Source organism: Ostrea edulis, chromosome 3 (assembly GCF_947568905.1).
Source record: "Ostrea edulis chromosome 3, xbOstEdul1.1, whole genome shotgun sequence".
NCBI classification, from domain to species: Eukaryota; Metazoa; Mollusca; class Bivalvia; order Ostreida; family Ostreidae; genus Ostrea; species Ostrea edulis.
In genome coordinates, this window is record NC_079166.1 from 95,297,112 (window position 1) to 95,323,582 (window position 26,471).

At 34.5% G+C, this 26,471-nt stretch overlaps 1 protein-coding gene and 1 long non-coding RNA gene across 7 annotated transcripts; one reads left to right on the forward strand and one right to left on the reverse strand.

Moving 5' to 3' along the window:
* On the forward strand, positions 1-1,125 carry LOC125677503 (uncharacterized). The gene is made up of 2 exons (XR_007371162.2): positions 1-273; positions 882-1,125. It is a non-coding gene; the product is annotated as an uncharacterized LOC125677503 (long non-coding RNA).
* Positions 1,106-26,382, reverse strand: LOC125677502 (E3 ubiquitin-protein ligase TRIM9-like). Of its 6 annotated transcripts, XR_008801479.1 has the most exons (7): positions 26,036-26,382; positions 12,295-13,098; positions 11,923-11,973; positions 6,667-6,715; positions 4,944-5,072; positions 1,744-4,460; positions 1,260-1,398 (listed from the first exon to the last, which is right to left on the reverse strand). XR_008801479.1 is itself a non-coding variant. In XM_056159558.1 (6 exons), exons 2-6 carry the CDS (start codon positions 12,365-12,367, stop codon positions 4,438-4,440), a joined length of 321 nt encoding a protein of 106 aa, XP_056015533.1. In that variant the 5' UTR covers positions 12,368-13,098; positions 26,036-26,382; the 3' UTR covers positions 2,830-4,437. The 6 variants fall into 6 exon arrangements, 3 of the variants coding, with proteins under 3 accessions (XP_056015534.1, XP_056015533.1, XP_056015532.1); XR_008801477.1 differs by having other exon boundaries at positions 6,667-6,711; positions 11,923-13,098; XR_008801478.1 differs by having other exon boundaries at positions 11,923-13,098.
* Between the last annotated feature and the right edge of the window lie 89 nt (positions 26,383-26,471).

Here is a 26,471-nt window from a genome sequence, read left to right on the forward strand (position 1 = left end):
GCTTTATCTGTAGTTACCGATCGAAGAAAAACGTAAACAATCTGCTGTCGAACACATCCTTTTGAAACATGCTCGGAACTTGCTGTTGTGTGCTGTATTGTTGTAATAGGGGTGGTCATAATGTATTTACATCAGACTCGTTAAGAAGAAAAGCCTGGATTCACGCAATTAAACGTGGTGAAACTCGTTTTCAAAGCTGGACTCCGTCAACTTTTGCTGTTGTTTGCAGAGCGCATTTTATATCGGACGACTATTTGACTGAAACTCAACATGGTAACTATTGCTTATCTTGGATATTTGTTTATAATATACATGTACAAAGTAATGTTGATATATAGTATTTTGTGTAGTACTTATATCGCATTTACTGAGAAAATCCCGCTAATGGGATCGGCAATTTACTACACATGCAAAATAATCCGATAAGGTTACAAACACTGTCACATGTAGAATCCCCACTGACACTTGCAATTACTGGTCATTTATTACTACCCATTATCTCTTAACACCATAATGAAAAAGTGAAGATAAAGAGCAGTGATCAATTTCAAAACTACTATATAATCACAAAATATGTCCAAAAGTATCCACCTTGTTGATAATTTATGCATACTTGCTAGCATGGGATTTTAACATTGATGTCTACTTAAAACATTGTTTACAAATTTTACAGGTTTCAGTTAAATAAAAAAACAAATGCGATCCTTTTGTATATATATATTAAGTTCATAATGATGCAGATGTTTGTAGTTATATTATTTGCTACTCTTTGATAAATTATACTGCAAGTTCTAAAACATATTTTAGTACATGTATATATAACCCTTACTAATTCAGTGATTGATTCAAAGCATCATTGATACAATTCATTCAATTTTTAGGAATGACTCCTGTGCTACTGTGATAGAGGACAGAAAGATATCCAGCAAACGTGTACACATTGAAAGAATTATTGGACTTGCCAAAACTTTCAAAATACTGACAGAACCTATGAATAGCTCTGAAACAAAGCTTTCCTGTAAAATTATTTATGTCTGTTTCATGTTGTGCAATTTTAAGAATTGCATAGTGCCGTCTTATGCATAATTCACCATTAAAAATTTGTGATTAAAGAATAAACCTTTATTTGTTTTTTAAACATTTATTCCATATACATTTACCATCGTATGTCTTGAAAAACGTTTTCTCTAACAGAGCAGACTTAAAATATCTTTCATAAAATTCATTAAAATTTCTCTTCATCTCGTCAATGAATTTGTCATTCCTTTTAATTTGAAAAGCTCTTATCACAATGAAGGTCCCTGTAGAGTTGTGGATCGGGTGACATAATAATAAATTCAGGTCCAGAAATATCGGTCCTTGCACGATGTTCATTTCTTCTATATGCTTCAATTAAGTCTGTAATCAAATAACACTTATCAAGTGATCATTATAATGTAAAACATAGTGTCAATCATCAAATAATTATAACACTGTATCGTTTTATTCAATATAAAAATGCGTTTCTATTTTGCTGCAGACATGAAGCAATATAGCAACGATGTTGGAATTGCCGAGGAAATTCAAGTTTAGTTTAGTTCGGTAAATCTGCAAACTTTTACAACAATTCCTTTCTGATAACACCTAGTTCCATTATACGTTGTTATAATATATTTAGATAATATCTAAACACCATTGATAATTATTTACTACGTTAATCATATTTTACTTGGATGAACATAAAAACATTGAATGTTTATTTACCTTCTTACAAGTTCCCACTTTCTTCCCGATTTCTTTGCTCCAAACTTTTCTAACTCTTTCCTAAGTTCAGGTATTGCCATATGACCACATCTGGATGCCATCGTAAGTAAAAGGTAGTGTTTGTGTTTCCCGAAATCGCATTCGAGAATGGTTGCTGATAACTCATCTTCTCAACATTTATCTTTTTTTTTTGTTCAGGGCCGGATTTGCCTGTGGCGCCCTCTATCAATACAAGATAAGATAACCGACTCCGGTTCCTCATTGATAGACATTGGATCTTCAGAAATGATAAGAAAATACAAACAAGTAGGAAGGTAAAATGACTCCTGTGATCTTAACCCTTGACTTTGATAATAAAAACTCGTATTACTTTAGAATCAGGACCGATGCAGACATGAAATCTTTAGATATGATAGAATGATATTGTGTCTAACAAACATGTAACTCCAGTGACATTGATCGTAGAAAACTCGTATTACTCGAGAACCGATAAAGACACGGAATCTACAGAAATGACAATAGAATCTAGTACTCCAGTGACACCAAACTCTTACCTAGAAAATAGAATGATATGTCTTCAGAACCAAATCTGATAGGGACCTCAGATCTGCAGAAATGATAATGATAGGACCTACAAAGCAGTATCAAGGTCGAATAAGTCCAGCGACCTTGACCTTTGACCATGGTCATAAAAACATGTATAACTTTAGAACCTGAACTGATAGAGACACGAGATCTTCAGAAATGATGAGAGGATGTTGGGACCTAGAAACTAGGGTAAGATCAAATGTCGCCAGTTTAACTTAAGGAAACATGGGGATGTTTTGAAAATTTTCAACATCAAAAAGTTTACATGATTTCTAATTTTTGAATAAAATCAAAATTGGGAATACATTTTGTGCACGGGAGTTAATAATGAGGGGGGAAGGGTAGAAGTATTTTCCACTTTTATACAGTTTGTGATACTTTATAATCAGCATATTAGAATTGTATATTGTTTTTATAGTAGCTGTAGTGTATCATTATAACCGTCACAGTAAAGTACACTGTTGATACAAAAAAATAATAACTGCTCCAAATCAAGAATTTCTCAAAATGCAATATATTTTCTAATCATTTATAATGTACAATAAGAGGCCCACATGCCTTATCGGTCACCTGAATACTAGTGAAAAAGTATCACTACTTTCATGGGCTATGAAATCTAGAAAAAAAATTCCTGCTCTGAATATCTAAGCTAAATTCTAATGTTCAGCAACAGTATAAAACAAGATGTGTTCTTAAAACTTCAATGCTCTCAAAAGTGCATACACTGATGAAAGGCTTTAAATAATAGGTGTATTAACATTAAAACATCAAAAGGTATGACTAATTTGGACTCATTCTTAAGTCATAACCCTGGGTTGTGAAATTCACCATTTTTATACATCCTTTTCTGTTATTCCTAAGTATGCATTTAGATTTTATACAGTATCAGCAAACTTACACATAAATACTGTATACTAAGTTTCGCCCCACCCTGGGGTTAAAACCCTTACTCTGAAGAAAATCAAATTTACAATTTTGCTAAAAGACTACCTGCTCTATCCATTTAGTTTCAATTTAGTATCAAAAGCACTAAAGAAAATGTCATTTAAGTGTTTTACACATAAACACTATATAACAAGTTTGGCCTCGCCCTGGGGTCAGAACCCCTACCCCGGGAATCATGAAATTAACAATTTTGGTAGAGGCTTTCCTCCTCTACATTACTATGCATTTAGTTTTTCTTGCATGTGTGTAGTTCTTGAGAGGAAGATTTTTGAAAATTGGTAATTTTTGGACAGTTTTTGCCCCACCCCTAAGGCCCCAGGGGTGCAGGAATCCTGAAATTTACAATTTATGTTCCCCTTGTTCCAAATATGTTTCACACCAAATTTGAAAAGAATTGGAATGATAGTTATCAAGGAGAAGTTAAAAATGTCTATTGTTCACACATTTAATAACTGACCATTTTGGCCGCACCCTGATACCAAAACCCCTACCCCTGTGATCATAAAATTTACAATTTTGGTAAAGGACTATCTGTTCTTTCTAAATATCTATTTACTCTCAATTTAGTATCAATAGCACTAAAGAAAATGTTATTTAAGTGTTTTACACATAAACACTATATAGCAAGATCGGCCCCGCCCTAAGGTCAGAACCCCTACCCCGGGGATCATGAAATTGACAAGTTTGGTAGAAGCCTTCCTGCTCTACATCACTATGCATTTAGTTTTTCTTACATTTGTGTGGTTCTTGAGAAGATGATTTTTGAATATTGGTCAATTTTGGGCAGTTTTTGCCCCACCCCTAGGGCCCTAGGGGTGCTGGAGTCCTGAAATTTACAATGTATGTCCCCCTTGTCCCAATGATGCTTCATACCAACTTTTAAAAGAATTGAACGGGTAGTTATCAAGAAGAAGTTAAAAATGTTCATTTGTTAACGCACGACGGATGACGACGGACGAAAACCAATTGCAATAGGTCACCTGAGTAAAATAGGTCACCTGAGTTTACTCAGGCGATCTAAAAAGCAAAACACTTCGTTTAATGTCAACATTTTAAAATCATCCTCGGTCAACAATATCCATGGTAACAAGGTCTGGAGGCCCTCCCCTCGCAATGATGCTCTCCGTTCAGTAGTAATTTGAATTCAGCGCTTTTTCATTTCTAACGGAAAACACCAAGCATCGCTGAAAGAAAAAGATTTATTTTCTTTTCTTTTAATGATTTCATATTCAAACCCTTTGGATTTTCCATATTGATAGTTTAACTTTCACTCAGATAATTAAATTTTGAATCAAACTTTATTTTCACTACTGATAATTATTATTGGAAGTTAACTTTTATTTTCCACTTCTGATAATCGATTTGGAATTCTATTTTTTCATTTTCACTTCTGATCAACAATTTTTAAATAGCAAAAATACATATTTTTTTAATGGCTTACTCCTTCTCACTCGCTGGAGATTATTTAGCATATGTACTCTTCAATTTGCACAGATGTTAAGATTGTAAATTAAATGCCAGAATGAATATAACCTAACCATACGATTTCGTTATTATAATTGCTATATTGTTTTGTTTTAAGTTTACGTTTTTGACTTTTATAACGTGAAAATTGCAATATTTTAACTGTTGTAAAAATATTACCACTTTTTGACAATCTAAAGTACCTCTCAATTGTTCTTTTAAGGCCAGTTCCTGACAAGGTTCACAGTTACAGCTGTTGTCTGGTCCACAGTATCCATCACAACATCGACATCTCAGTACCTTCCTACCGCAGTAATATTTCCCCGTATAGTCTGTAAACCAGTCAATATTTATGACATTTTATTATTGTTACAGCAATGATGTTATGGATAGTTTTTATCTGAAGACTTCAACACGATTCACGTACATATTCTAAAATTATTTCTAAAGATCCCAGTCATAACAGAGAAAACAATTTTAAAAATAAGTCCTCTTTATAAACATCTCCCACTAGGTGGTGCTAGACCCCACATTTGTTCATATATACTTGAATCCCTTATACTCAGAGATACGTTGTGGCAATTCTGCTATTCGCTTTGAAGTTCTTGAGAAAAAGATGGAATTGAAAAGTTTATATCAGCAGGGCGTCAAGTGAATTTTGGTCCAAAAAATATCGAACATACTTCAGAAATATAGCACCTTTTTCTCAGAAATATAGGAATATATAGGACAAGAGAAACAGAGAACTTCTGGACATTTAAGCCCTATCCTCCACTCACAACACTCTCCTGTTTACGAGTTAACAGGAATTACAACTTTTCAATAACATAATGTCAATTAACAAAATGACGCGTTTGGCAAGCTAACATAAACTGCTTAAATCGGTGATTAAGATGGCTAAGGCATCAGGTTCCTGAAATTTTATTTTATCCTTAGGCATTTTCACACTAAGTTTTGTTAAAACTCAACCTGAAACAAAACACTTGTTAGAACATGGGACAGCTTCACCTGCAGGACTGTTGGATTTCCGGCAAAGAAGAAAAACAAATCCAGCTGGTAAAGCTGGAATAGCTGGGCAGGGAAATAAAGGTGAATATTGAAGTAAATGTTGTATAGTTACAAACAGATGACATACATTGTTTGTAATATACAGCACTGGTTTTGCTTCGGAATCCAACATTTCTTGCTTACCTTAAAATATAGGAATTTCACAGGAATATAGGATTGTTTTGCGGAAACATAAGAATTTATAGGAATAACCCCCCAAATATAGGACTTCATAGGAAACTTGACGCCCTGTGTCAGACATACAGATAGACACCAAACACAGTTTCCAAAATATTGCTCCAGTGAACTAGATCTGATATAAAGATCTAACAGTGGGTGACTTGTCTGTGGTTTGGTATTGATTAAGTAAACCCAATACTTGTATAAAACAGCTAATCTTTGTGATATGTTAATAACAATTCAGTACTGAAAATTCAGAATATTCTTACATTCACCAATGTTTTGTCAAAGTTTATAGTTCATCATACAGAGAAATTCAACCTTAAATTGCGTCAAAATTAAAGACGCTAATTAGTTTGTATGGTATATGGAGCATAATTATATAAACAATGGTAGAGTAGACTAATTTGTATAATTAGGCCTGTATTGAAAATAAATTTATAACATTTCCATGAGGTATTTCTTTGTATAGATTGTTTGCTGTTTTCCGCCACACTCAACACTTTTTCAGTTATCTGGTGGCGCAGTTTTTATTGATGGAAGAGAGAACCTAGATACAATGTACCTGGGAAGAGACCATCGACATTCCTAAAGTAAACTGGGATAATATGGGTTAATGATACTTGAATCAATCAGTTAATCAGATTAATATATAGGCTGTAAATCATATCTAAACACTTGTATAAAACTGTTGATTACCTTTCTTGGCTGGTGCACCCGCGCTATTCCTCAGAACTTCTGGTGCTGTCTTACACAAGGAAAATGTTTTAAATGTTTTAAACTTCTGCTTCATACTTGGATATTTTATTGAAAGTAGACATTAACGGCAAACTGACAACTCAACTGTATGACAAACGGAATGATTTCAGCTTCTCCATCGTCAACTTCCCATATTTATGTAGCAATATTCCATTATCACCTGCATATGGCGTTTATATATCTCAACTGATTCGATATGCAAGAGCTTGTTCTGCGTATAGTCAGGTTTTAAATCGAGGTAAGCTACTGACAAACAAGTTGATGGTACAGGGGTTTCAACAGTCTCGATTGAAGTCAGCATTTCGCAAATTCTATGGTCGTTATAACGATCTAGTTCGTCAATACAACCTATCATTGGGTCAAATACTGTCTGACGAGTTTCATACCGATTGTTAAGCCGTTCTTGGCACACTGACTTTGACTGCGGATAACTCCGTTTACCTGATCAGGATATAGGGCTCACGGCGGGTGTGACCGGTCAACAGGGGATGCTTACTCCTCCTAGGCACCTGATCCCACCTCTGGCGTATCCAGGGGTCCATGTTTGCCCAACTATCTATTTTGTATTGCTTATAGGATTTATGAGATTGATCACTGTTCATTATCTTCACCTTTCATGTTATCTTCATTTTCTCATTATATTTCTCAATAAAAGCACTAACCTTTAACTTGCCATAACAACTAGAGAACTGAATCAGTCAGAAAGGAAACCATCTAAAATCTAATTCATGTATTACATGTAATGACAAAGAATTCATTAACGTTTTTGATGTCAGAGAGGAATTATTATGTTCTTTCCCTAGACTGTAGGATCAACTACATTTAAAGATAACACTGTATCCAGGTATACATCACTTCAATTCAATGATTTTTGTCAAGAAAGCTTTCATTATTTTTTTTACACCGAGGTAGTGAACTTCATAAGAAACCTTTATATATATTTTAGGAGCCAATCAAAGGGGAAGATAACGAGCCGCGATCAATCTCATAACCTAATATCATAGATTAACTCCTGTATAGAATTTGAAAGTGGTACGATGAAAAATGTTTGAGTTATTGTGTCACAATACAAGTATATTCATACATGTTACATGTTCGTACAGACAGATATACAAATTGAGATAACACTAACATTCACAGGTATCTTTCTCTTATTGTAAAGTATTTCTATAAAACGATTGGAGTAACATTGTCACAGCTACAAGTGTGATGGACGTACGTGATCTCTTAAGGATTCTCACTTTCATGCAGGCTCTAGTTAACGCTTTGTTGCCGAACCAATACTGGATTCCTAAGCTTCACAAAAACTCTTACAAACATAGATACATCGCTGGATCCAGGTAAACGGAGTTATCCGCAGTCAAAATCAGTGTGCCAAGAACGACCTAACAATTGGTATGAAACACGTCAAACAGCAATTGATCATATGATTGGTTAATTGGGCAAACTAGATTATAAAAATCACATAATTTGTGAGATGTTGACTTTAATGAGACTGTTGAAACCCCTGTAGCATCCACTTATTTGTCATTAGCCTGCCTTAATTTATGGATTGAGCACTGTTCGTTATTTTCACCTTTTCATATCACGAATTATAAGAAATTAAAGGGGCTATGCAATGCAATCCAATTTTTTTGGTAGAAAAAACATCTATCTAAATCAAAACTTAATTGATAATTTCACGAAGATATGAATTAAATTGAGGGAGATATTAGCGAAAATCTCCAAATGACACCTGAACGTATTTTTGAAATGATCGGGTTCAAGCGCTAAATCGCTGGGACGTCAATACGGATATCCCATTTCGGAAGAAGGAAAAGAGTGTAGATAATTCTCTCGGACATGGTCGAAGAGCCAAATGTAAAGCCGATAAGTTCGTTTTTCATCACATTATTGTAGATTTCTTCTGTCAGATGTTTCATTTACTCGGTATAAATTATCCCAAATATCACTGTTCTTACTGTATGTTAAGATTTTGTAAATCGATTAGCCATTAGAATTGTAACTTACTTTCAGTTTGGTATAGCCTAGGGCGGACTTTATTTCAGTGAGAGCAGTTAGGAGTCACAAAACAGAGACATTTAATAGAAGATAGCATTCCCTACGCAAAAGAGGGGAGATTAAACAATCAAAACAAAAGGCCCATGGGCCACATCGCTCACCTGCGTCACCTTGGCTCATATTAAAAAAAAAGACCTATATATTCGCATGTAAAACTTTTATCCTAATGTAACCCCAACCTACTCCCAGGGACATGATTTTTTCAAAATTGAATCTGGACTAGGTCAGGAAGCTTTCATGTGAATGTAAACTTTTCTGGCCCAGTGATTTTTCAGAAGAAGATTTTTAATGATTTTTCCTATATATTTGTTTATAAAAATTGATCCCCAATTGTCGCCTCATCTTACCCCCGGGGGCCATGATTTGTACAAACTTGAATCTGCACTATGTCAGGAAGCTTTCATGTAAATTTCAACTTTCCTGGCCTAGTAGTTTTTCAGAAGAATATTTTAAATGATTTTTCCTATGATTTTAACAAACTTAAATATGAAATATGTCTGAAAGCTTCCATATAAATATCAGATTTTCTGGCTCAGTGGTTCTTGAGAAGAGGATTTCAAAAGCTTTCCCCTATCTATTTTTATGTAAAACTTTGATCCCCTATTGTGGCCTCATCGGGCCATGATTTCAACAAACTTGAATCTGCATTATGTCAGGAAGTTTTCATGTAAATCTCAACTTTTCTGGCTCAGTGGTTCTTGAGAAGATTTTTAAAGATTTTTCCTATATATTTGCATGCAAAACTTTGATCCCCCTTGTGGCCCCATCATACCCCCAGGGGCCATGATTTGAAGAAACTTGAATCTGCATCATCTCCGGAAGCTTTCATGTAAATTTCAGCTTTTCTGGCTCAGTGGTTCTTGAGAAGTAGATTTTTGAAGATTTTTCCTATATATTTGGATGTAAAACTTTGATCCCCTATTGTGGCCCCATCTGACCCCCGGGGGCCATGATTTGAACAAACTTGTATCTGCACTATGTCAGGAAGCTGTCATGTAAATCTCAGCTTTTCTGGCCTATTGGTTCTTGAGAAGATTTTTAAATGACCCCACCCTAATTCTGCATTTTTGTGAATATCTCCCCTTTCAAAGGGACATGGCCCTTCATTTGATAAACTTGAAAGCCGTCACGCAATGATGCTTTTTGCCATGTTTGGGTGAAATTGGCCCAATGGTTTTGGAGAAGAAGTCGAAAATGTATTTTTAAAAAGTTTACAGACAGACGACGGCAACAGGCGATCAGAAAAGCTCACTTGAGCAATTTTGACAAAATGCATTCTAAAAACATGTGAAATTCACATCTGTACAATCTAATAGATTGAATCTATTCCTATGGTTCCCCCCAGGTTATTTAGATAGTCTGATATAATATAAGCAGCTCCATCACTCGTGTAGAATGTTCCACATGTAAAACTTATACGGTACCAATTTTGTTGCACCAGATGCGCATTTCGACAAATAATGTCTCTTCAGTGATGCTCAACTGAAATGTTTGAAATCCGAAATAACAATAAACTTGCTACAGCTATTATATGGAAAAAGAGAGTGCCAAAAAAGAACAATCAAATTCGTCTAAGGATAAGAGCTATGCATGAGGGAGGTAATCCTTAATTTTGGAAATGAATTTCTAAATTTTATCACAGCAATTAAATATACATCCGTATTTTCAAGCTAGTAACGGAGTACTTAGCTATTGGGCTGTAGAGACCCTCGTGGATTAACAGTCCACCAGCAGAGGCCTCGACCCAGGGGTCATAATGTAAAACTTATACGGTAAAGCATTATGATGCTATAGGGGATGCTCCTCCATCTCAACTTTATTTGGCCAGAGGTGAAGCTTTTCGGAAAATACTCACAAGATATACAGGCAGAATTACGAAGGGGGGGGGGGGGGGGTCTATCATACTGGTCACTCGCCTCATCATTACAAAATCATATAGATTTTTTTCTTTCTTAGTAAAAAGATGTTTTCATTTACACAGTATTAATTATCCCAAGTAACAATGTTTCATTAAATTTGTACATCTATAAGCCACAAGAATTATGTCAGTTATTTTCAGTTTGGTGTTGGCTGGCCTTCATTTCAAGGAGAACTTTACAAAACCCCAGGCTTTTCTGTTTAATGCATTTGTAATTTTTTTTCATTTGTTGGGGGTTGTACACAGTAAAATACAGTACAATCCTTAAGTATATCATTTGAAGTTTCAAAAGACAAGAACAATGAATCATGCACTATATTATATGGTTTTTACATGTACAAAAATGTAGCAAGTGCATAATGAAAATACGTGAAATTTACATGTACATGGTTACAAACACAATTATTCAATTATTACTGAATCCAATGAAAGAACGCAGAAATCTCTATCTTCCATACTATAGTTCATGCGTGATTCCGTCGTGACGTCACAGCTGAATAGCCTAGTTTTTGGTCGTTTCTATTTTTGCTTGATTGCATTTTGAAAGCAGGTAAAAATAGCCACTTTATACGATCGATAACTCTTATTTCTGCACCGATTTTGATGCGTTTTTTTACGCTCAATTCAGTAAAGAAAATTCTTTTTAAACACAATTAAATACGATTTCATTGCATAGGCCCTTTAATATTTAGGTTTGCATTATTACTCCATCTGCACTTTCTTTATAGAACCCCATAATACATAAACCAAGACATTTATTACTCTTCTATATGAATATGATTTGCCAGCATCCTATCACAGTAGTAATTCGGTTTGTTTATCATAGATTGATTGCATATTGTTTAACGTCCCTCTCGAGAATTTTTCACTCATATAGAGACGTCCCCATTGCTGGTGAAGGGCTGCAAAACTTAGGCCTATGCTCGGCGCTTACGGTCTTTGAGCAGGGAGGGATCTTTATCGTGCCACACCTGCTGTGACACGGGACCTCGGTTTTTGCGCTCTCATCCGAAGAACCTCCCCATTTACGCCAAGGGGTACTGAGGGCCTATTTTTATTTTAACACGAATCCTTACAGAATATTTATCATAGAAAACATAATAAGATATACAACGGTGACCAAACGTTTTTTAAAATTAAGATATTCAGCATCCACTACGGTATTAATCAGACATTTCCCCAGGGAGCATGTACAAATATTGAAAAATCTGGGTTACCTTTTGTGGCTGATGCACCCCTCCTGCTAGTATTCCTTGAGACATCTGGCACTGGAGATAAGGAAATTTAAGTGTTTAATTTGATGATTTTGATCAATTTCATGTTAAAACATGTTAAGGACAAAATTTGGTTTTCATCTAAATGCTAGTATTTCTTTAAGATATTCAATTTCCATCTAGAGTGTGATAATAAATTGCATGGAGACACGAGTATAAAAGACCCCTCTCACTTGACAATATTACACATCACTGCATTTGTATTTCTTATTTCAGATATGGTTTTGATTCCGTGCAGAAATGTTGATGGTCTATACAGATTACATAGGATGGGGAATAAGTTCGGGAGAAGATACATGTATATGAAACGTTCACCTCTCAGGGAACCAAACAGTTTTCGTAGCTTCTCTGTGTTCATATGTGGGGGTGAAAATGTTGGCAAGGACATTTTCACGATTGGAAGTTTGCACCATGTATCGAACTGTGTGTTTTTTTATTCGTATGAAAAGGAGAGAGAGGCGTCTTTGGACATGAGCGATTTTTTCAGATCAAGAGCACTCTGTTTTGTTTGAGAAATAAGTGCTCTGACTTCTGCCTCATGTTTTTCTAAGATGTTCATCTGCTCATTTATCATCTTCTCAATTTCGGCTGGTTGACAATGTTGTCTATTTCTCGGTGCCAGATTTCGCCTTGTTTGATGACAGCTGTTGTCAGTCTCCTACAATCTTCCAACGAGGATTTTCTGACGTCAGATAATTCCGAGAGAATTTGTTCAAATTTGGGAACAACATCGTCTTCCAACTCCTTTCTATCCGTTTCCATATTCTCTCTTTTAGACATCAGGACTTCTAGAACGTTCAGCAAGGCGTGTCCCTTGTGGGAATTTGACGACAGACAGCCAACACAGACAGGAACATTGCATTTCTCGCAGTTGAGCTCGCAGATCCTGTCATGCTTTGAACATTTAGGGTATTTCATAGTGGAGAGCCTTGGTTCAAATGGCACAACTTTATGCTCTTTGGATAAATCGAAAAGGTGCTCTCCAACACAGGCCTTGCAGAGTTTGACCTCACAAAGGTCGCAGTACATCGGGGGTACAGGAGTGTCACATAGGTCACAGCGCAGCACGTCCTGGGCACTGTGTTGGGAGTCCATTGTCTGGTCTAGGAGACAAGGTACCTATAAAGAGTAAATTCAATGTATGTAACCAACAGAATTTCATATCATGATGCATGTTGATATCTTGAAAAATGAATTGGTGAGTGTCATGAAAATGTGTTGTCTATTCCACATTATTATATCCGTGGTGAACAAGTTGAATATATTAAATAAGACAGAACTGAATGTCTGCGCTCACATTCAGTTACTTTAAATGTATTCTGTTTGACTGTTTGATTGTGTTTGACTGTTTTATTGTGTATGATACTGTATTTATCTGCATTAGATTCAGCAATTGTTCATTGTATACGAGCATAATAAATCAACTACCATCTGAGGTACACCCACCAAATAACAACCACTTCAAATCATTTGCAACGTTTTGTACTTTACGCAGATTTTCTAGCAATTTCTGTTAAAATATACACAATTTTAACAGCAGGTTTTATCCATATAATTTGTCGGCGTAATATAAAACCTGGCCTCAATTTATATCGCCGGCACCGATTTGGGGTGTAATACCCCTTAGCGCAAATATCCGTGCATCAAAGGATCCCATTGGAAATAAGCTTTCGAATAAACCGAAATCGCTGGCTATCGAGATCGTTGCTGTTTGACTCATTGTTCGTCCTGGGGACCACTGTTGATTGCCCCTGGGACCACTGTTGTTAAAAGGTCATGGACACGATTTGAGCTGAAAATTTTCAAATTTAATTTTTTGATTTTGAATGTTTACAATGCTTCACTTAGGTATTTCTAATTGTCAGCAAAAAATTTGAATGTCAGTTGTTGAGGTACATGGGGGATACAGAACTCCGGGTACCGCCCTCGCTTGTCACCGCTGCGACCGGAGTTCGATCCCCGTGATCGGCAGTGGTTGTATGTGAGAGGATATGGCGGTCTTTACGCCGAAATTTTCAAGCGATGCAGATGGTAAAAAAGAAAACCATGCTGGCGGCGCGATATACTCTGTGAATATCATGTTTACAGGAAGACAATTTTTTTTATTATAGATATTTAAAACGTCGAGTGCCTGTGCCTACTACTATATAGTATATTCTATTATAATTCATGTAATTGTTATTGTATGCAAAATTTACTAATACTATTTTGTGACTATCTCTACGTGAAAAAAGCCAAAACCTTTTCCCTCTCGAGTTGGATTACGCGGTAAGCATCAAAAGATAGCACGAACGTCTCGATCGCCAGATAAGATAGATAAGGTATACACAAAGACTAGTAACTAAATGTCCATCAATTTATAGCATCCAATTTGAAGCTAAATTTCTCCTGATTGACAAGGGTTCACAGACCTGGGGCCAGTTTCACAAAACTATCTTACTACTAAGATCTGTCTTAAGACCAAAATTTGTCATAAGATTCATCATAGCTGTTGCACAAAACTGTCATATCTTAAGATAATCTTAAGATTGTTAGAAATCTTAAGACATCCAGATACTTATCTTAAGTCTATATTGCTAAGAGATAGGTAGGTTATTCGGAGGGAACGTGGTTTCAGGTACGGAAACTATCTGTTAGACTATATGGAGGATGTGGACATCATTGATAAGCGTCGTAAACCGCAACATGTAATCTTTATGATGAACTCAATATTCGTTTCGAATATCCCACAGCTAACTTTTTCCTACTTTCGCTGTTTAAGCATATTCATAATGGTAATCTGTTGAATTTACAGCAATTAATCTAGAAGTGACATCTCCCCAAGTTTCCTTCATAACATTGGAACTGTAGTTTTGTTTTTAAAAGCAAATGTCTTTTCTTTTCTTCACCTCGTCAAACAATACTGATATTTCAGTAACTGGAAAGTTTGGACATCGTTTCATAGACATCTTAAATCTTTTGACACCGATTTGTCTGAGCTCATGCACACGGACTTCGTAGCCGCTGTGTGGTCACAATTAAACGTATTCGAATACCATTCATTTCTTGTTTGTAGACACAAAAGCAGTGTTGCGTGAAGTCTTCGCGTGTTTATGTTTTGGTTAGTTTTCGTACTATTTCATTTCATTCAATTATTGGCTTTTTCACATATATATATAGGAAAGCCTTTGCGCCCAGTGTACACGTATAGTCGAACACGGGTACGCATTTGTTCGATTCAATGCGACGTTTGTTATAAATTTGCTTAAGGAGGTATGCTACACCAGCGAAATTTGATATGGATGAAAAGTGGGGAATATTTACAACATTATTTTAAAAATTGAAAACTTTCAAATTTACTTTGTTTAGGCAAAAAATACAGTTTTAGTTGAAACCAATCTAAGAAAAATTTGAAACCCGTTCGTATCGACACACACGATATATAGTTCAGCAGTCAACGTTCTAACCTACTTAGCTAAGTACTCGGCTAGGCAAGAATTCTTGAAATGAATAGACAAATATTGCTGATACAGATGTATTTAGATTTTCCGCCATGTTTCAAAAGGAAGTCAGCCATTATGACGATGTAGAGTACCTCCTTAAATATTACCTGTGTCTTTGGTTTTCCCTACCCATCCACATCATCTTTTACTGAATACCTTTTTTGTATTCAGTATATTAGTTTGTTGAATAAAATAAGTGCGGCGTTGCTAACTTGTAACAAACGCATCAATCCTATTGTCTTTTTTCTTTATACATGTATTTCAAATTAGTAAAGCAAATGTTTTATGTACGGAGGAGAGGAATGGGGGAGAAAATAAAATATATATCAGACTTTGATATAGTGTTTCTATAAAAGTATCATTCAATGTTTTCTTCTTTTTTTTGTACCACAATTTCTGAAATCAAATAGTACACAAACCGAGTGGAACTTTTGAAATACAAGATAAAGAAGTACACTGTATTAAATTTTATAAATATATTGGATAATTACAAATGCCTAAAATCGTAATATTTCAATTTCCTATTTATATTTTTGTATACTTTAATCTTTCATTTACGTGTAACATTTAAATTCATCCATGCAGTTAAAAGATTATAAAGGAAACACGGTATTTTACAATGTAACGAGTATACAAGTACATGTAACAGCGTCCTAAGATCTATCTTAAGATTTCTTGAAGTTAAGGTAGTTTTGTGAAACTGTAGCAGTGTGCTTTAACTTGTATATATTATATGATACCATATTTTAATAATCATGAATAGTGCATATGGAATCAAAAGCACATTTTATGATTTAAGTGAATTCCCAGATCCACCCCTTTATTTACTTAGTGTAATAGTTGAGCGAAAAGGTTCACAGGTCTTGCTATTTCATTGGCTGTGGAACTGAGTTTTATTCAGTTAGAATCTCTCGAGTTTTTGATCAGGTTGGTTGTGGTTTTGATTTAAGCAGTTTTGGTATCTTTGTACTGATTTGGCATTTTGAATTTGACAGACATTATTAGACCTTCAAATCCAGACCTGACGATTAGAAGCATCCAGGCAGCATTTTGATGTTTGCATGCATTGGGCCTTGTCCCATAGATAGATAATTAAAAGATATTACCTTTTTTTATATTTAAAACATGTAACTTCATAGTGTTACATTATTTGTAATGCAACTGTAAATATTTGAGTAAAGTATATTTTACTATATTTGAATTAAGGGAGAAAACAGTTGAAATGTACTCTATTGATTGTAAATCACTGTGATATTCATTGTTACTATTTTTGTCTTTTAGGGCCATTTTTATAATGGGCATCTTGTAATGGAGATTATAATCGCCATTGTATTCGTCGTTAACATCATTCGTTTTATCATGCAATAAATGACTGCATTGTGAACCCTAAGCCAGGAGTTGCTTACAACCACCACCCCTGCAACAAAACGGTACTGCCGTATCTTATGATTGTCGTAAGTCAGATCTTAAGACACTTATAAGATCTATCTTATAAACAGATCTTAAGAGAGTTTTGTGAAATCCAGCCCCGTGCGGTACGTCGAATTACCCAATTGGACTCAAATGAACCCAAATGGAACCCAAACGGACACAAATGAAACCCAAATGGAAATCAAATGGACCAAAATGGAAATCTAAATATGAATTATATAGATTAATAATGAAATGGAAATCTAAATATGTATTAGGGGCCAGTCAATATTTATTAGGGGGTTGGGACCGGTGCAAATTGTAATAGGACACACTTTTATTTTGACTTACTTACTGATAGGACTTCAACTTTTTTACAACACTGATAGGACAGCTATATTTTTTTGGCAAATGTAGCAAAGAGCAAAATATATAATATAAAGTATTTCAAACTTTTAATTCAACTTATCTTTTTAAAAAATAATAATACTGAATTGTGTGCATGCTTTATTTCATGTCCAAGTTGAATATACTAGAGGCAATTTGCAATAAAATACTGAACCTTTGAATATTTTTGATATTAAAACATGTAGTCATTTTTTAAAATCACAAAAGAAGTATTCAGATAGGACATACGGTTTTTAAACAAGAGGCCCATAGGCCACATCGCTCACCCGAGTCACTTTGGCCCATATCTGAAGACTTTCCGTATATATATTTGCATGTAAAACCTTGGTCCCTATTATGGCCCAAACTACCCTTTGCAAACTTGAATCTACACTATGTTAGAAAGCTTTCATGTAAATGTCAACTTCTTTGGCCCAATGGTTCTTGAGAGGAAGATTTTTAAAGCTTTTTCCTATTTTTGTATGTAAAACTTTCACCCCTCCCCCCACTTGTGGCCCCATCCTATCCCCGGGGGCCATGATTTAAACAAACTTGAATATGCACTATGTCAGAAAGTTTTCTTGTAAATATCAGCTTTTCTGACTCAGTGATTATTGAGAAAAAGATTTTAACTATATATTTGTATGTAAAACTTTGATCCCCCTTGTGGCCCCATTCTACCCCCGGGGGCCATGATTTGAACAAACTTGAATCTGCACTATGTCAGAAAGTTTTCATGTAAAAATCAGCTTTTCTGACTTAGTGGTTCTTGAGAAGAAGATTTTTCCTATATATTTGTATGTAAAACTTTGATCTCCTATTGTGGCCTCATCCAACCCCCGGGGCCCATGGTTTGAACAAACTTGAATCTGCATTATGTCAGGAAGCTTTCATGTAAATCTCAGCTTTTCTGGCTTAGTGGTTCTTGAGAAGAAATTTTTTCAAGTTTTTCCCTATATATTTGTATGTAAAACTTTGATCCCCTATTGTGGCCCCATCCTACCACCGGGGGCCATGATTTGAACAAACTTGAATCTGCAATATGTCAGAGAGCTTTCAGGTAAATTTCAGCTCTTCTGACCCAGTGGTTCTTGAGAAGAAGATTTTTAAATGACCCCACCCTATTTTTGCATTTTTGTGATTATCTCCCCTTTGAAAGGGACATGGCCCTACATTTGAACAAACGTGAAAGCCCTTTACCCAAGGATGCTTTTGGCCATGTTTGGTTGAAATTGGCCCAGTGGTTCATGAGAAGAAGATGAAAATGTGAAAAGTTTGCAGACAGACAGACGGACGCCGGACAAAATGTGATCAGAAAAGCTCACTTGAGCCTTCGACTGAGGTGAGCTAAAAATGGAAATATAGAATATGCACCCCCACCCCCCACCCAATAAATATTGTACAAAGATTAATAATGAGTTTACATATGGAAATAAATAATTATGAATTGATGCATGAATTTAATTATTTGTATTTGAACATTTCATAATATTAGATAAAAAGATATTGCTTTTTATATCAAAGTGTATACAGATGTCATACATGTACATTTATATAAAGATGAAGTTGTGTGCAATACATGTAAAATTTATTGTATTTCATATTGAAGTATATAGATATCATATATAAAAAAAAAACAATATATGTGAAATTGTCGTTTTTATAATTAATCCTCTAATTTTTGCATAAAAATAGAATCGCTGCGTATTAGGAGTAAATTGCATTGACCAATAAGAAATCAAACTAGACCAATGCCCGTTGCAAAGCAACGAGAGGTCTTCCGTCGGAGCTGTGTGACATAAAAACCTTGAACTTGACCATATGTCCTTGGGTCAGGTCCTAATGCAGCCTCAGTTAACAGGAAAATCTGTTGTAAGTATGAAATCTAAATGTTTCTTCATTACTTGATATGGCCAGGACAGGGTTTGTATTTTCTAAAAAGTGAACTTGACAATGTGACCATGGGTCAAGGCCAGGACATATTCTTTGATCATATGGAAACTTTTTATCAGTATTAATTAAAAAAAATTGCCATTAGTAAGATATTAAGACTCTAATCAATTTTTAATTTTTAGACCTTTAGAAATGGTGCAAATGACCTTACATCAAGAATATTCATGTTATGGTCATTAATAATCTTTTTGTGAAGAATGAGCTTACGGTGTATTTTTAAAATTAAATGACATTTGATACAGGAACCGTACACGAGTATGTGTGTGTGGGATCTAACTTTTGCCTTCTTTCCCTCTTGATATGTTATACGTAACATCACCCCGGGAAAAATTATTTGAAATACTTGTCCGGTGATTTTACAAAAGACGAATATAAGTTAAGTTTTTAGAAAGAAAATAATCAACTGTGACAGGAAGATAAGTACTGTAACGATATAAGTAGTTAGGCTACGCTGGCGATTCTGACTTCTCGTATGCAATTATGGAATAGTTTGAGAATTTAATATATATCATTGAAATGAAGCTATAAAGGTGTACTATAAATTTTTATCGTTAGGTGTTTAATAAATTTATACTACTCAAGTACATGCGTGCATGGTCTCATTCCACGAATCAGTCTTTTGAGGCGCGCGTGTATGTGGGATTAAATTATTTCAGCATTTAACTGTTCAGTCCCAATAATGAAGAAAAAATTACTATTTAAATTTATGAAATTTATGGCTCGGGACATACAATAAAGCTGTTACCAATATTTTATCATACAACAAAATTCTGATAGCATAATATTCAGACTGAAGAGAATAATTCATCGAGTTTGAATTATTTATACATACAAATCAAATAAATTGCTCTCAAATCTTGAATATTTTATTAAACTTCAATATCTATCTGCGTAAATACATGTAGGTATATTATGTACACAGTGCGCACAGAAGTCGCGTATGAATTTCACGCCAGGGGCACGTGCCGAAGTTACATAATTTGGACCAGGAGTTCTGAATCAATGTTTAATCAAAGTCATTGTTTTTAAACAATAAAACAACGAATCATTTGAAATGAGACTGGTCGGCCATGGGTTTCTAAATATTCTATACGCATGTTTAGATTTGGTTTAATCATGATTATAAACTATTGATTTTCAAAACATGTTCAGAAATAATTCGTTATGTTGGTAAAATGTATCCATTTTCTTTTTCACAACGAAGAATTTGAGTAAAGCTTGTGTGATTAGTTAAAGTAGTGTGAAATCACAGATCGCTAGTCCAGCAGCAATGAATCTGCGATATTAAACACACATTCAATTAGACATGATTGAGAAACGAACTGTATATGAAATTGCAGACTTTAAAATTGATACCTGACTCAATGCTCTAGAGTTTTGAATTTAAAACAAATCAAACGTAAGACCAGGGACGTATAAACAAGTATATACATCCCCGGAAAGATTGAATTATTCGAAAAATCCAATATGATCAAAAACATAACATTCTGTGTTATATCTAGGACGACAATGTTTACTTTGTGTACATGCCCTGGTTCACACGCGATGGTTCCTTGAGGCGGTTACGTAATTGTAAACAAAAACAAACCCCGCGGTGTATGTAAGATGCGTGTAGTTAATGACTGAGTTATTCTATGCTTGAAGGTATGTTCCTTCAATTAATATATCGTTGTTTTAATAACAAACGTAGAAGAGATAACCTTTTCCTCTTTTTTTCTTTGGAACGATTGTTTATATTAAAGCTACTAAATAATAAAAAAAAGAAAGTTGTCGATAGATGATTTTTAAAGGAACCATAGATCACGTTAAAACCTTATTTTAAAAGAATATTAGCATTTCATGAAGTCAGATTTATCAATTAAAGCAAGTTTATTTAAGTTATATGCATATTTTCCCCCTTCACCTACCTAATGATACGGTTACCTGTTTTCGGGTCAAGCTTTTTACTCATATTTAACACAATACTCGAGCAAAATAGTATGTTTATGAGACCAATAAGATGTTAAAGAACAATTTTTCAAGGGAAAGCCATATCGAAATATTTACCGTTTTTTTTTTTTTTGTTTTTTTTTTTATAGTTATAAAGCGAAAACTTTGAAGATCCCCAGATCCCTAATTCAAGGGACCAGGCCCTTTTTAGGGATGTCCAAAAAAAGCTCTAAACATTTTGCACAACTTTTGTTCTACACGTCTTTACAAAATATTTTTAGTTTAAAAAATACAAAGGAAAATATGTGTAATATTTTGCTCCTTTAGGCGTCCTCATTTTTTAACCCTGTCAACCAACAATTTCGAACGCTGTAATCAAAAAACAAAAAACGATGTGCACAACTACAATGCTCCTACTTTTCATTTTCAATGCATTTTCTGCTCAAGCTTATACAGTCTCGGAGCCTTTGTATGGAAACCAAAGCCCCTAAAAATTCATTCAAAGGGAAATAACTCGTGAACAGAAGGGAATTTCTGAAATGTAGTACATGATTTTAAATTGTTCTGTAAAGTTTATAAACCCTGAAAATTTGAGCAAAATCCATGCAGAAATGAGCAAGATATGAAGCTTCAAAGTTAGCGTCTAGGAAAAAAAAGAATAATAAGAATCTTAACCAGCACAACAGTAACAACGGAAGACCTTAATTATTGTGTTTGAGAACATAATTATGAGACCTTTACATTTAAAAAACACTAGTTTTGACGAAGATTCTTTTCTTCCTGATTATTCTTTAAAAAGGTAAGTCTGTTTTACGGAAAGAACATCGATTATGCATAATTCTTAAGAAAATAAAAAATTGTCCACGTTTCTCTTTTGTATATTAGATATTGTTTAGAATTGTGTTTAGAGTACACAAATTTAAGAGTACGATTTAGACAATGTACGTGCAAGTTTTGCAACCTTTTTAAATATATCTAAGATTCTAATCCCAGTAGGCCTGATTTTGAAACAGATTCCATGTATATGGAGTATTTCAGTTGATAAGAGACAATACATTAGTAGATGGAGTCGCAGATGATAGGGGGGCTGTATTTAACAATACAATCTATTATAATCCAAATTCTATTACTTTTGCAGTTTCAACAATTTCAGCATGGCTAGAAAGAAAAAAGTCCACAGGCACCAGAAATATGGATATTACTACCCCCCTTTTTTGGATAATTTTTTTTTTGGTGGCAATTTCTCTGAAATGTGTGAATTCCCAGTCTATCTCATCCCTCTTTCGATTCATGTAATAGTTTCACGCTTTTTGTAAGCTTTAGAGACTGGCCTTCTACCGATATAATAAAATGAATAGGGGGTAGTAATATCCATACTTCAGGTGCCTGTGAAAAAGTCTAGTCTTCGTATAGGATAAAAACAGGAAGAACCCCCACCCCCACCCCCCAATAGATTTTTAAAAAAGAGAAATAAAAAGTAATGTTTGTTAAAAAGTTGGTTGTAAATAGTATGTGTTTGGTAGCTCCAATAATTCAATGTGTTTTTGTATGATGCTTTATATATATACTTAAAAGGTTGTTTTGTTGTAAATAATACAGGTTTTGATTTTTAATTGGTACTACGCAAAGTTTAGTCATTCATAGGATTTATTAATCAAACAGTAGCTTTATCTACATAGTGCATGTTAATTGCTTTTGTTGTAAATAATATGTAGTCTTATTGATTCCAAGCATACATACATTTGATTTTTACTAGCTACATCTATGTAAATAGTTGTAAATAGTATGTATAGTAGTTCCATTTATTCAATTGTTTTTGTATGTAACGAGTTCTTCTTTTTTTTATTTATTTCAAATTCCAATTTAATTTAACAAATTAAAAGTTTTATTCTTTCTTTCGATTGATAAAAATTCCACTAGAGACATACTCTGTTTTTATGTCTGTTGATAACGACTAACAATCCCACTGTTTGATAATTTATTAGTATTTTTTTCTTGTATTATTATGTTTTTTAGGTCGATATGTAAGTTAATCATATAAGGTAGCAATTATATGTTCCATTTGACCTCCATTTGGGGCCATTTGACTTCCATCTAATTTCCATTTGGGCCATCATTAAAAAAATTTGTTTGATGTACTCCGAACCACATTTTTCAAGTCGGATAGGTAGGTCGGTATTTTTTTTTTTTTTTTTTTTTTTTTTTGAAAATCAGATTTACAAATTTACTGATGTTTTCATTAAACATATAACACTGCCAGACAGAATAGAGTTTAGAACATTCATTTTGTACATTGTATATAATACACGTAAATCTTCCAACCTCTCCTGAAATTTAGTCAGGACGTTTTGCATTCGTCACGGATGAGGACCTCTACGGTTGTTAATAAATAAATTAACACCCCTTTTTGTCACCACCGGTCGATTCCGACATTCATAATAGCAATCACTTAAACACTTTAAAGCTGTATGATCCGAATTACAATATTTTTTTTCCATCTCGTAAAAACGCTATTAAATCATCGCACGTATGTAGTTATGAGACTGTACGACATATCATAAATTATTTCACCTGTTTTAACCCAAATAATTTGATTTTAAATCGATGTTTACAAATAGTCGCGTCACTCTGCCATTTCAAGTGACAGTCACGTGACCAGTTCAAACTTTCAGATCATCGCTGGTTTTATATGTGTAAAGCTGTGTATTTTGTTATAACAGTGCCGTTCCACAAGTTTAATAGAAATAAAAATATCAAATACCTCTTAGTAATTCGTTGTTTTACGCTCTTTCAGCCTTAAAACTAGACAGTTGCCTATGAGTTAATACATCATGTTGGGATTCCCCTGTCGCGCGTGGGTCTATTTATAGACGTCTATTATGGGATGATTTATATATGTAGCCACTATATTTACTTTCTAAATAATATTCACACTGTTTTCTTTTACATGCAGATGTTTTCAAGCATGTAATTAAGGGAAAGTTAATAACTTTATAAAGTAATTAATCTGCTTTAAAGTAATTATGTACAAAAATAATACATGAACATCGGGTCATACAGCTTTAATGTGATCCATGAATATCCAAGTGAATTGCATGATGACAGCAATTTACAATAAGTTCTAATATTACCCAATATAATTTTAATGCCGACTTTCCCGCACCGTTCAAATCGTTGTGACGATCGTGTTCCATTCGTGTGTCTCAGTTTAAGATCAAAGTAAAAGTGCCGTTCACCTATTAAATCGCCATAACATTTAGATAATCCTATATCAAAATAATATGCGTGCCTTTTCAGAAATATAGACCATCAACTCGTGGTCCGCCATAATTTTGGTGCGCTATCCCACGTGATTTTTTTTTATCTAAATAACATGGCTTTCAATCTTTTGTACATAAATGCGATCAGGCCTCAACAAAGGAGTTCGTAGCTCATTGTTCTATCTTGTTGGTAGATAATGTGGTAATTTGGAGCTGTGATGCGGTATATTTGATCGTTCACATAGAAAAGTGTTTGAAAAGTTCCCGGATTAACAAATGGTCATTATCAAAGTGAAAGTAGAACCGAAAGACGCCCTAACTGGCCTAAGGCCATTTTGATATCAAGAATTCTGTAAAACAACTAGTCCAAATAATTTTTTAAAAATGGCATCAAGTTTAATACTAATTCGAAGAATTTCTATTTTCCAGGGAGCAAATAAAAAAAAAATTAAAATTTCCAAGTGCGAAAAAAATGATCGGGTCGGGGCAAATTTCACGGGTCGGTCGGAGTACATCAAACAAATCAATTTTTATTTTATTTTATTTTATTTGGGTAAATTGACGCACCCGCCCTGTGCTGATTTTCTCGGTCTTTAAATATGCTAGCAAAAGTTTCGTTTAAAGCAGACTTTTGAACATTGTAAAGTCACCATACTTATCTATGCTTCAATGCACACAGGGTAGTGGACAGTTACAAAGAAATTCTCTTTTCATGAGGAATCTTAAAACGACCTTCCTAGTGTTGTTATGAACTCTCATCAGAATAGTGTTGTGGTTAGATCAAATTATAAAGACATTCAAAATTTATTAGCGCTGTACCTGTACAAATACTTTAGTTAGCAGTTGCAAACAATAAACATAACAAAATGTCAAAATAAAATCTGAACTTTTCCAGCTCAAATCGTGTCCATGCCCCTTTAATCCCGAGGAGTGCTGTTCTTTGTGTCCGCTATTAATTGGTCTGTGTATTAACACACTAAGCGCTCAGCTGAGCGAACGGGCTATTTTCGCTTTAATTTCTTGGAAAAGTGGCATTTTCTAAAAGTCATTCGCTTTACTTCTTCAAATAATAACGTGGTAGTTTTTATATAATGAGCTCATCCAATCGCTGGTTATATAATGAATAAAAATGATTTTGATCAACATACTATAAGAGCTTATATAATGCATATTTTCACTATATTGTGTAGTTTGAGTCAGATCTTTTATTTATGAAAAAAAAAAAACACTTATAGGCCTAGAACGAGGAATGCACTCACAGTGAAACCACCACATACATTTTGATTCCCTATGGTGGGCCAAACCTACACCTAAAAGCCATACTTTGAAGTTTTGAACAAACTTGAAATTGAGGTATGTAAGGAAACTTTCGAGTAGATTTCAACTTTTCTGGCCAGGTGGTTCTTGAGAACTTTTTTAGTGTAACCCCACCCTGCCACTTTGATGGGGACACATGGCCTGTCGTTTGAACATGCTTGCATTCCCTTTGTTCAAGGGTGATTTATATAATTGCCAAGTTTGATTGAAATTGGCCTACTGCAATGGTTCTGGAGAAGATGTACACATTGACGATAACATGCAGACACATGACATATTTTGATCAGAAAAACCCAAAGTAAAAAAAAAAAAACTTACCAAATTAGTCTAATAAGTATTTCGTCCTATACACACACATATAAATAATGGCGCTAACCTACACGTGATCCCCGGATGTCTGGACGGAGAGAACCTGGCTGCGTTCAAGATCGTAGCGGCTAGCCTAGGGGCTGCGTGTTAGATAGCTAGCGATCTTGAACGGTTTGCTCAATGTAGCGGCTAGGTAAAATGGCGGAAAATAAACACTTTCTTGTATATCGAGCAAGTTGAAAAATATATTTTGTTAATATCAGATCTATGTTTTTCCGAAACCGAACATCTGGAAATGGCGAGATTAACCATAAAAATATAATAAGCTTTCAAAATAGATATCCGGTTTTGAGAGACTTGCAGTGCGACGACCTAACGTCGGAAGATGAAAATGTTCATTGGAGTTTGAGATTAGGATTGTGTTTAAGCCTTATCAATATGCACT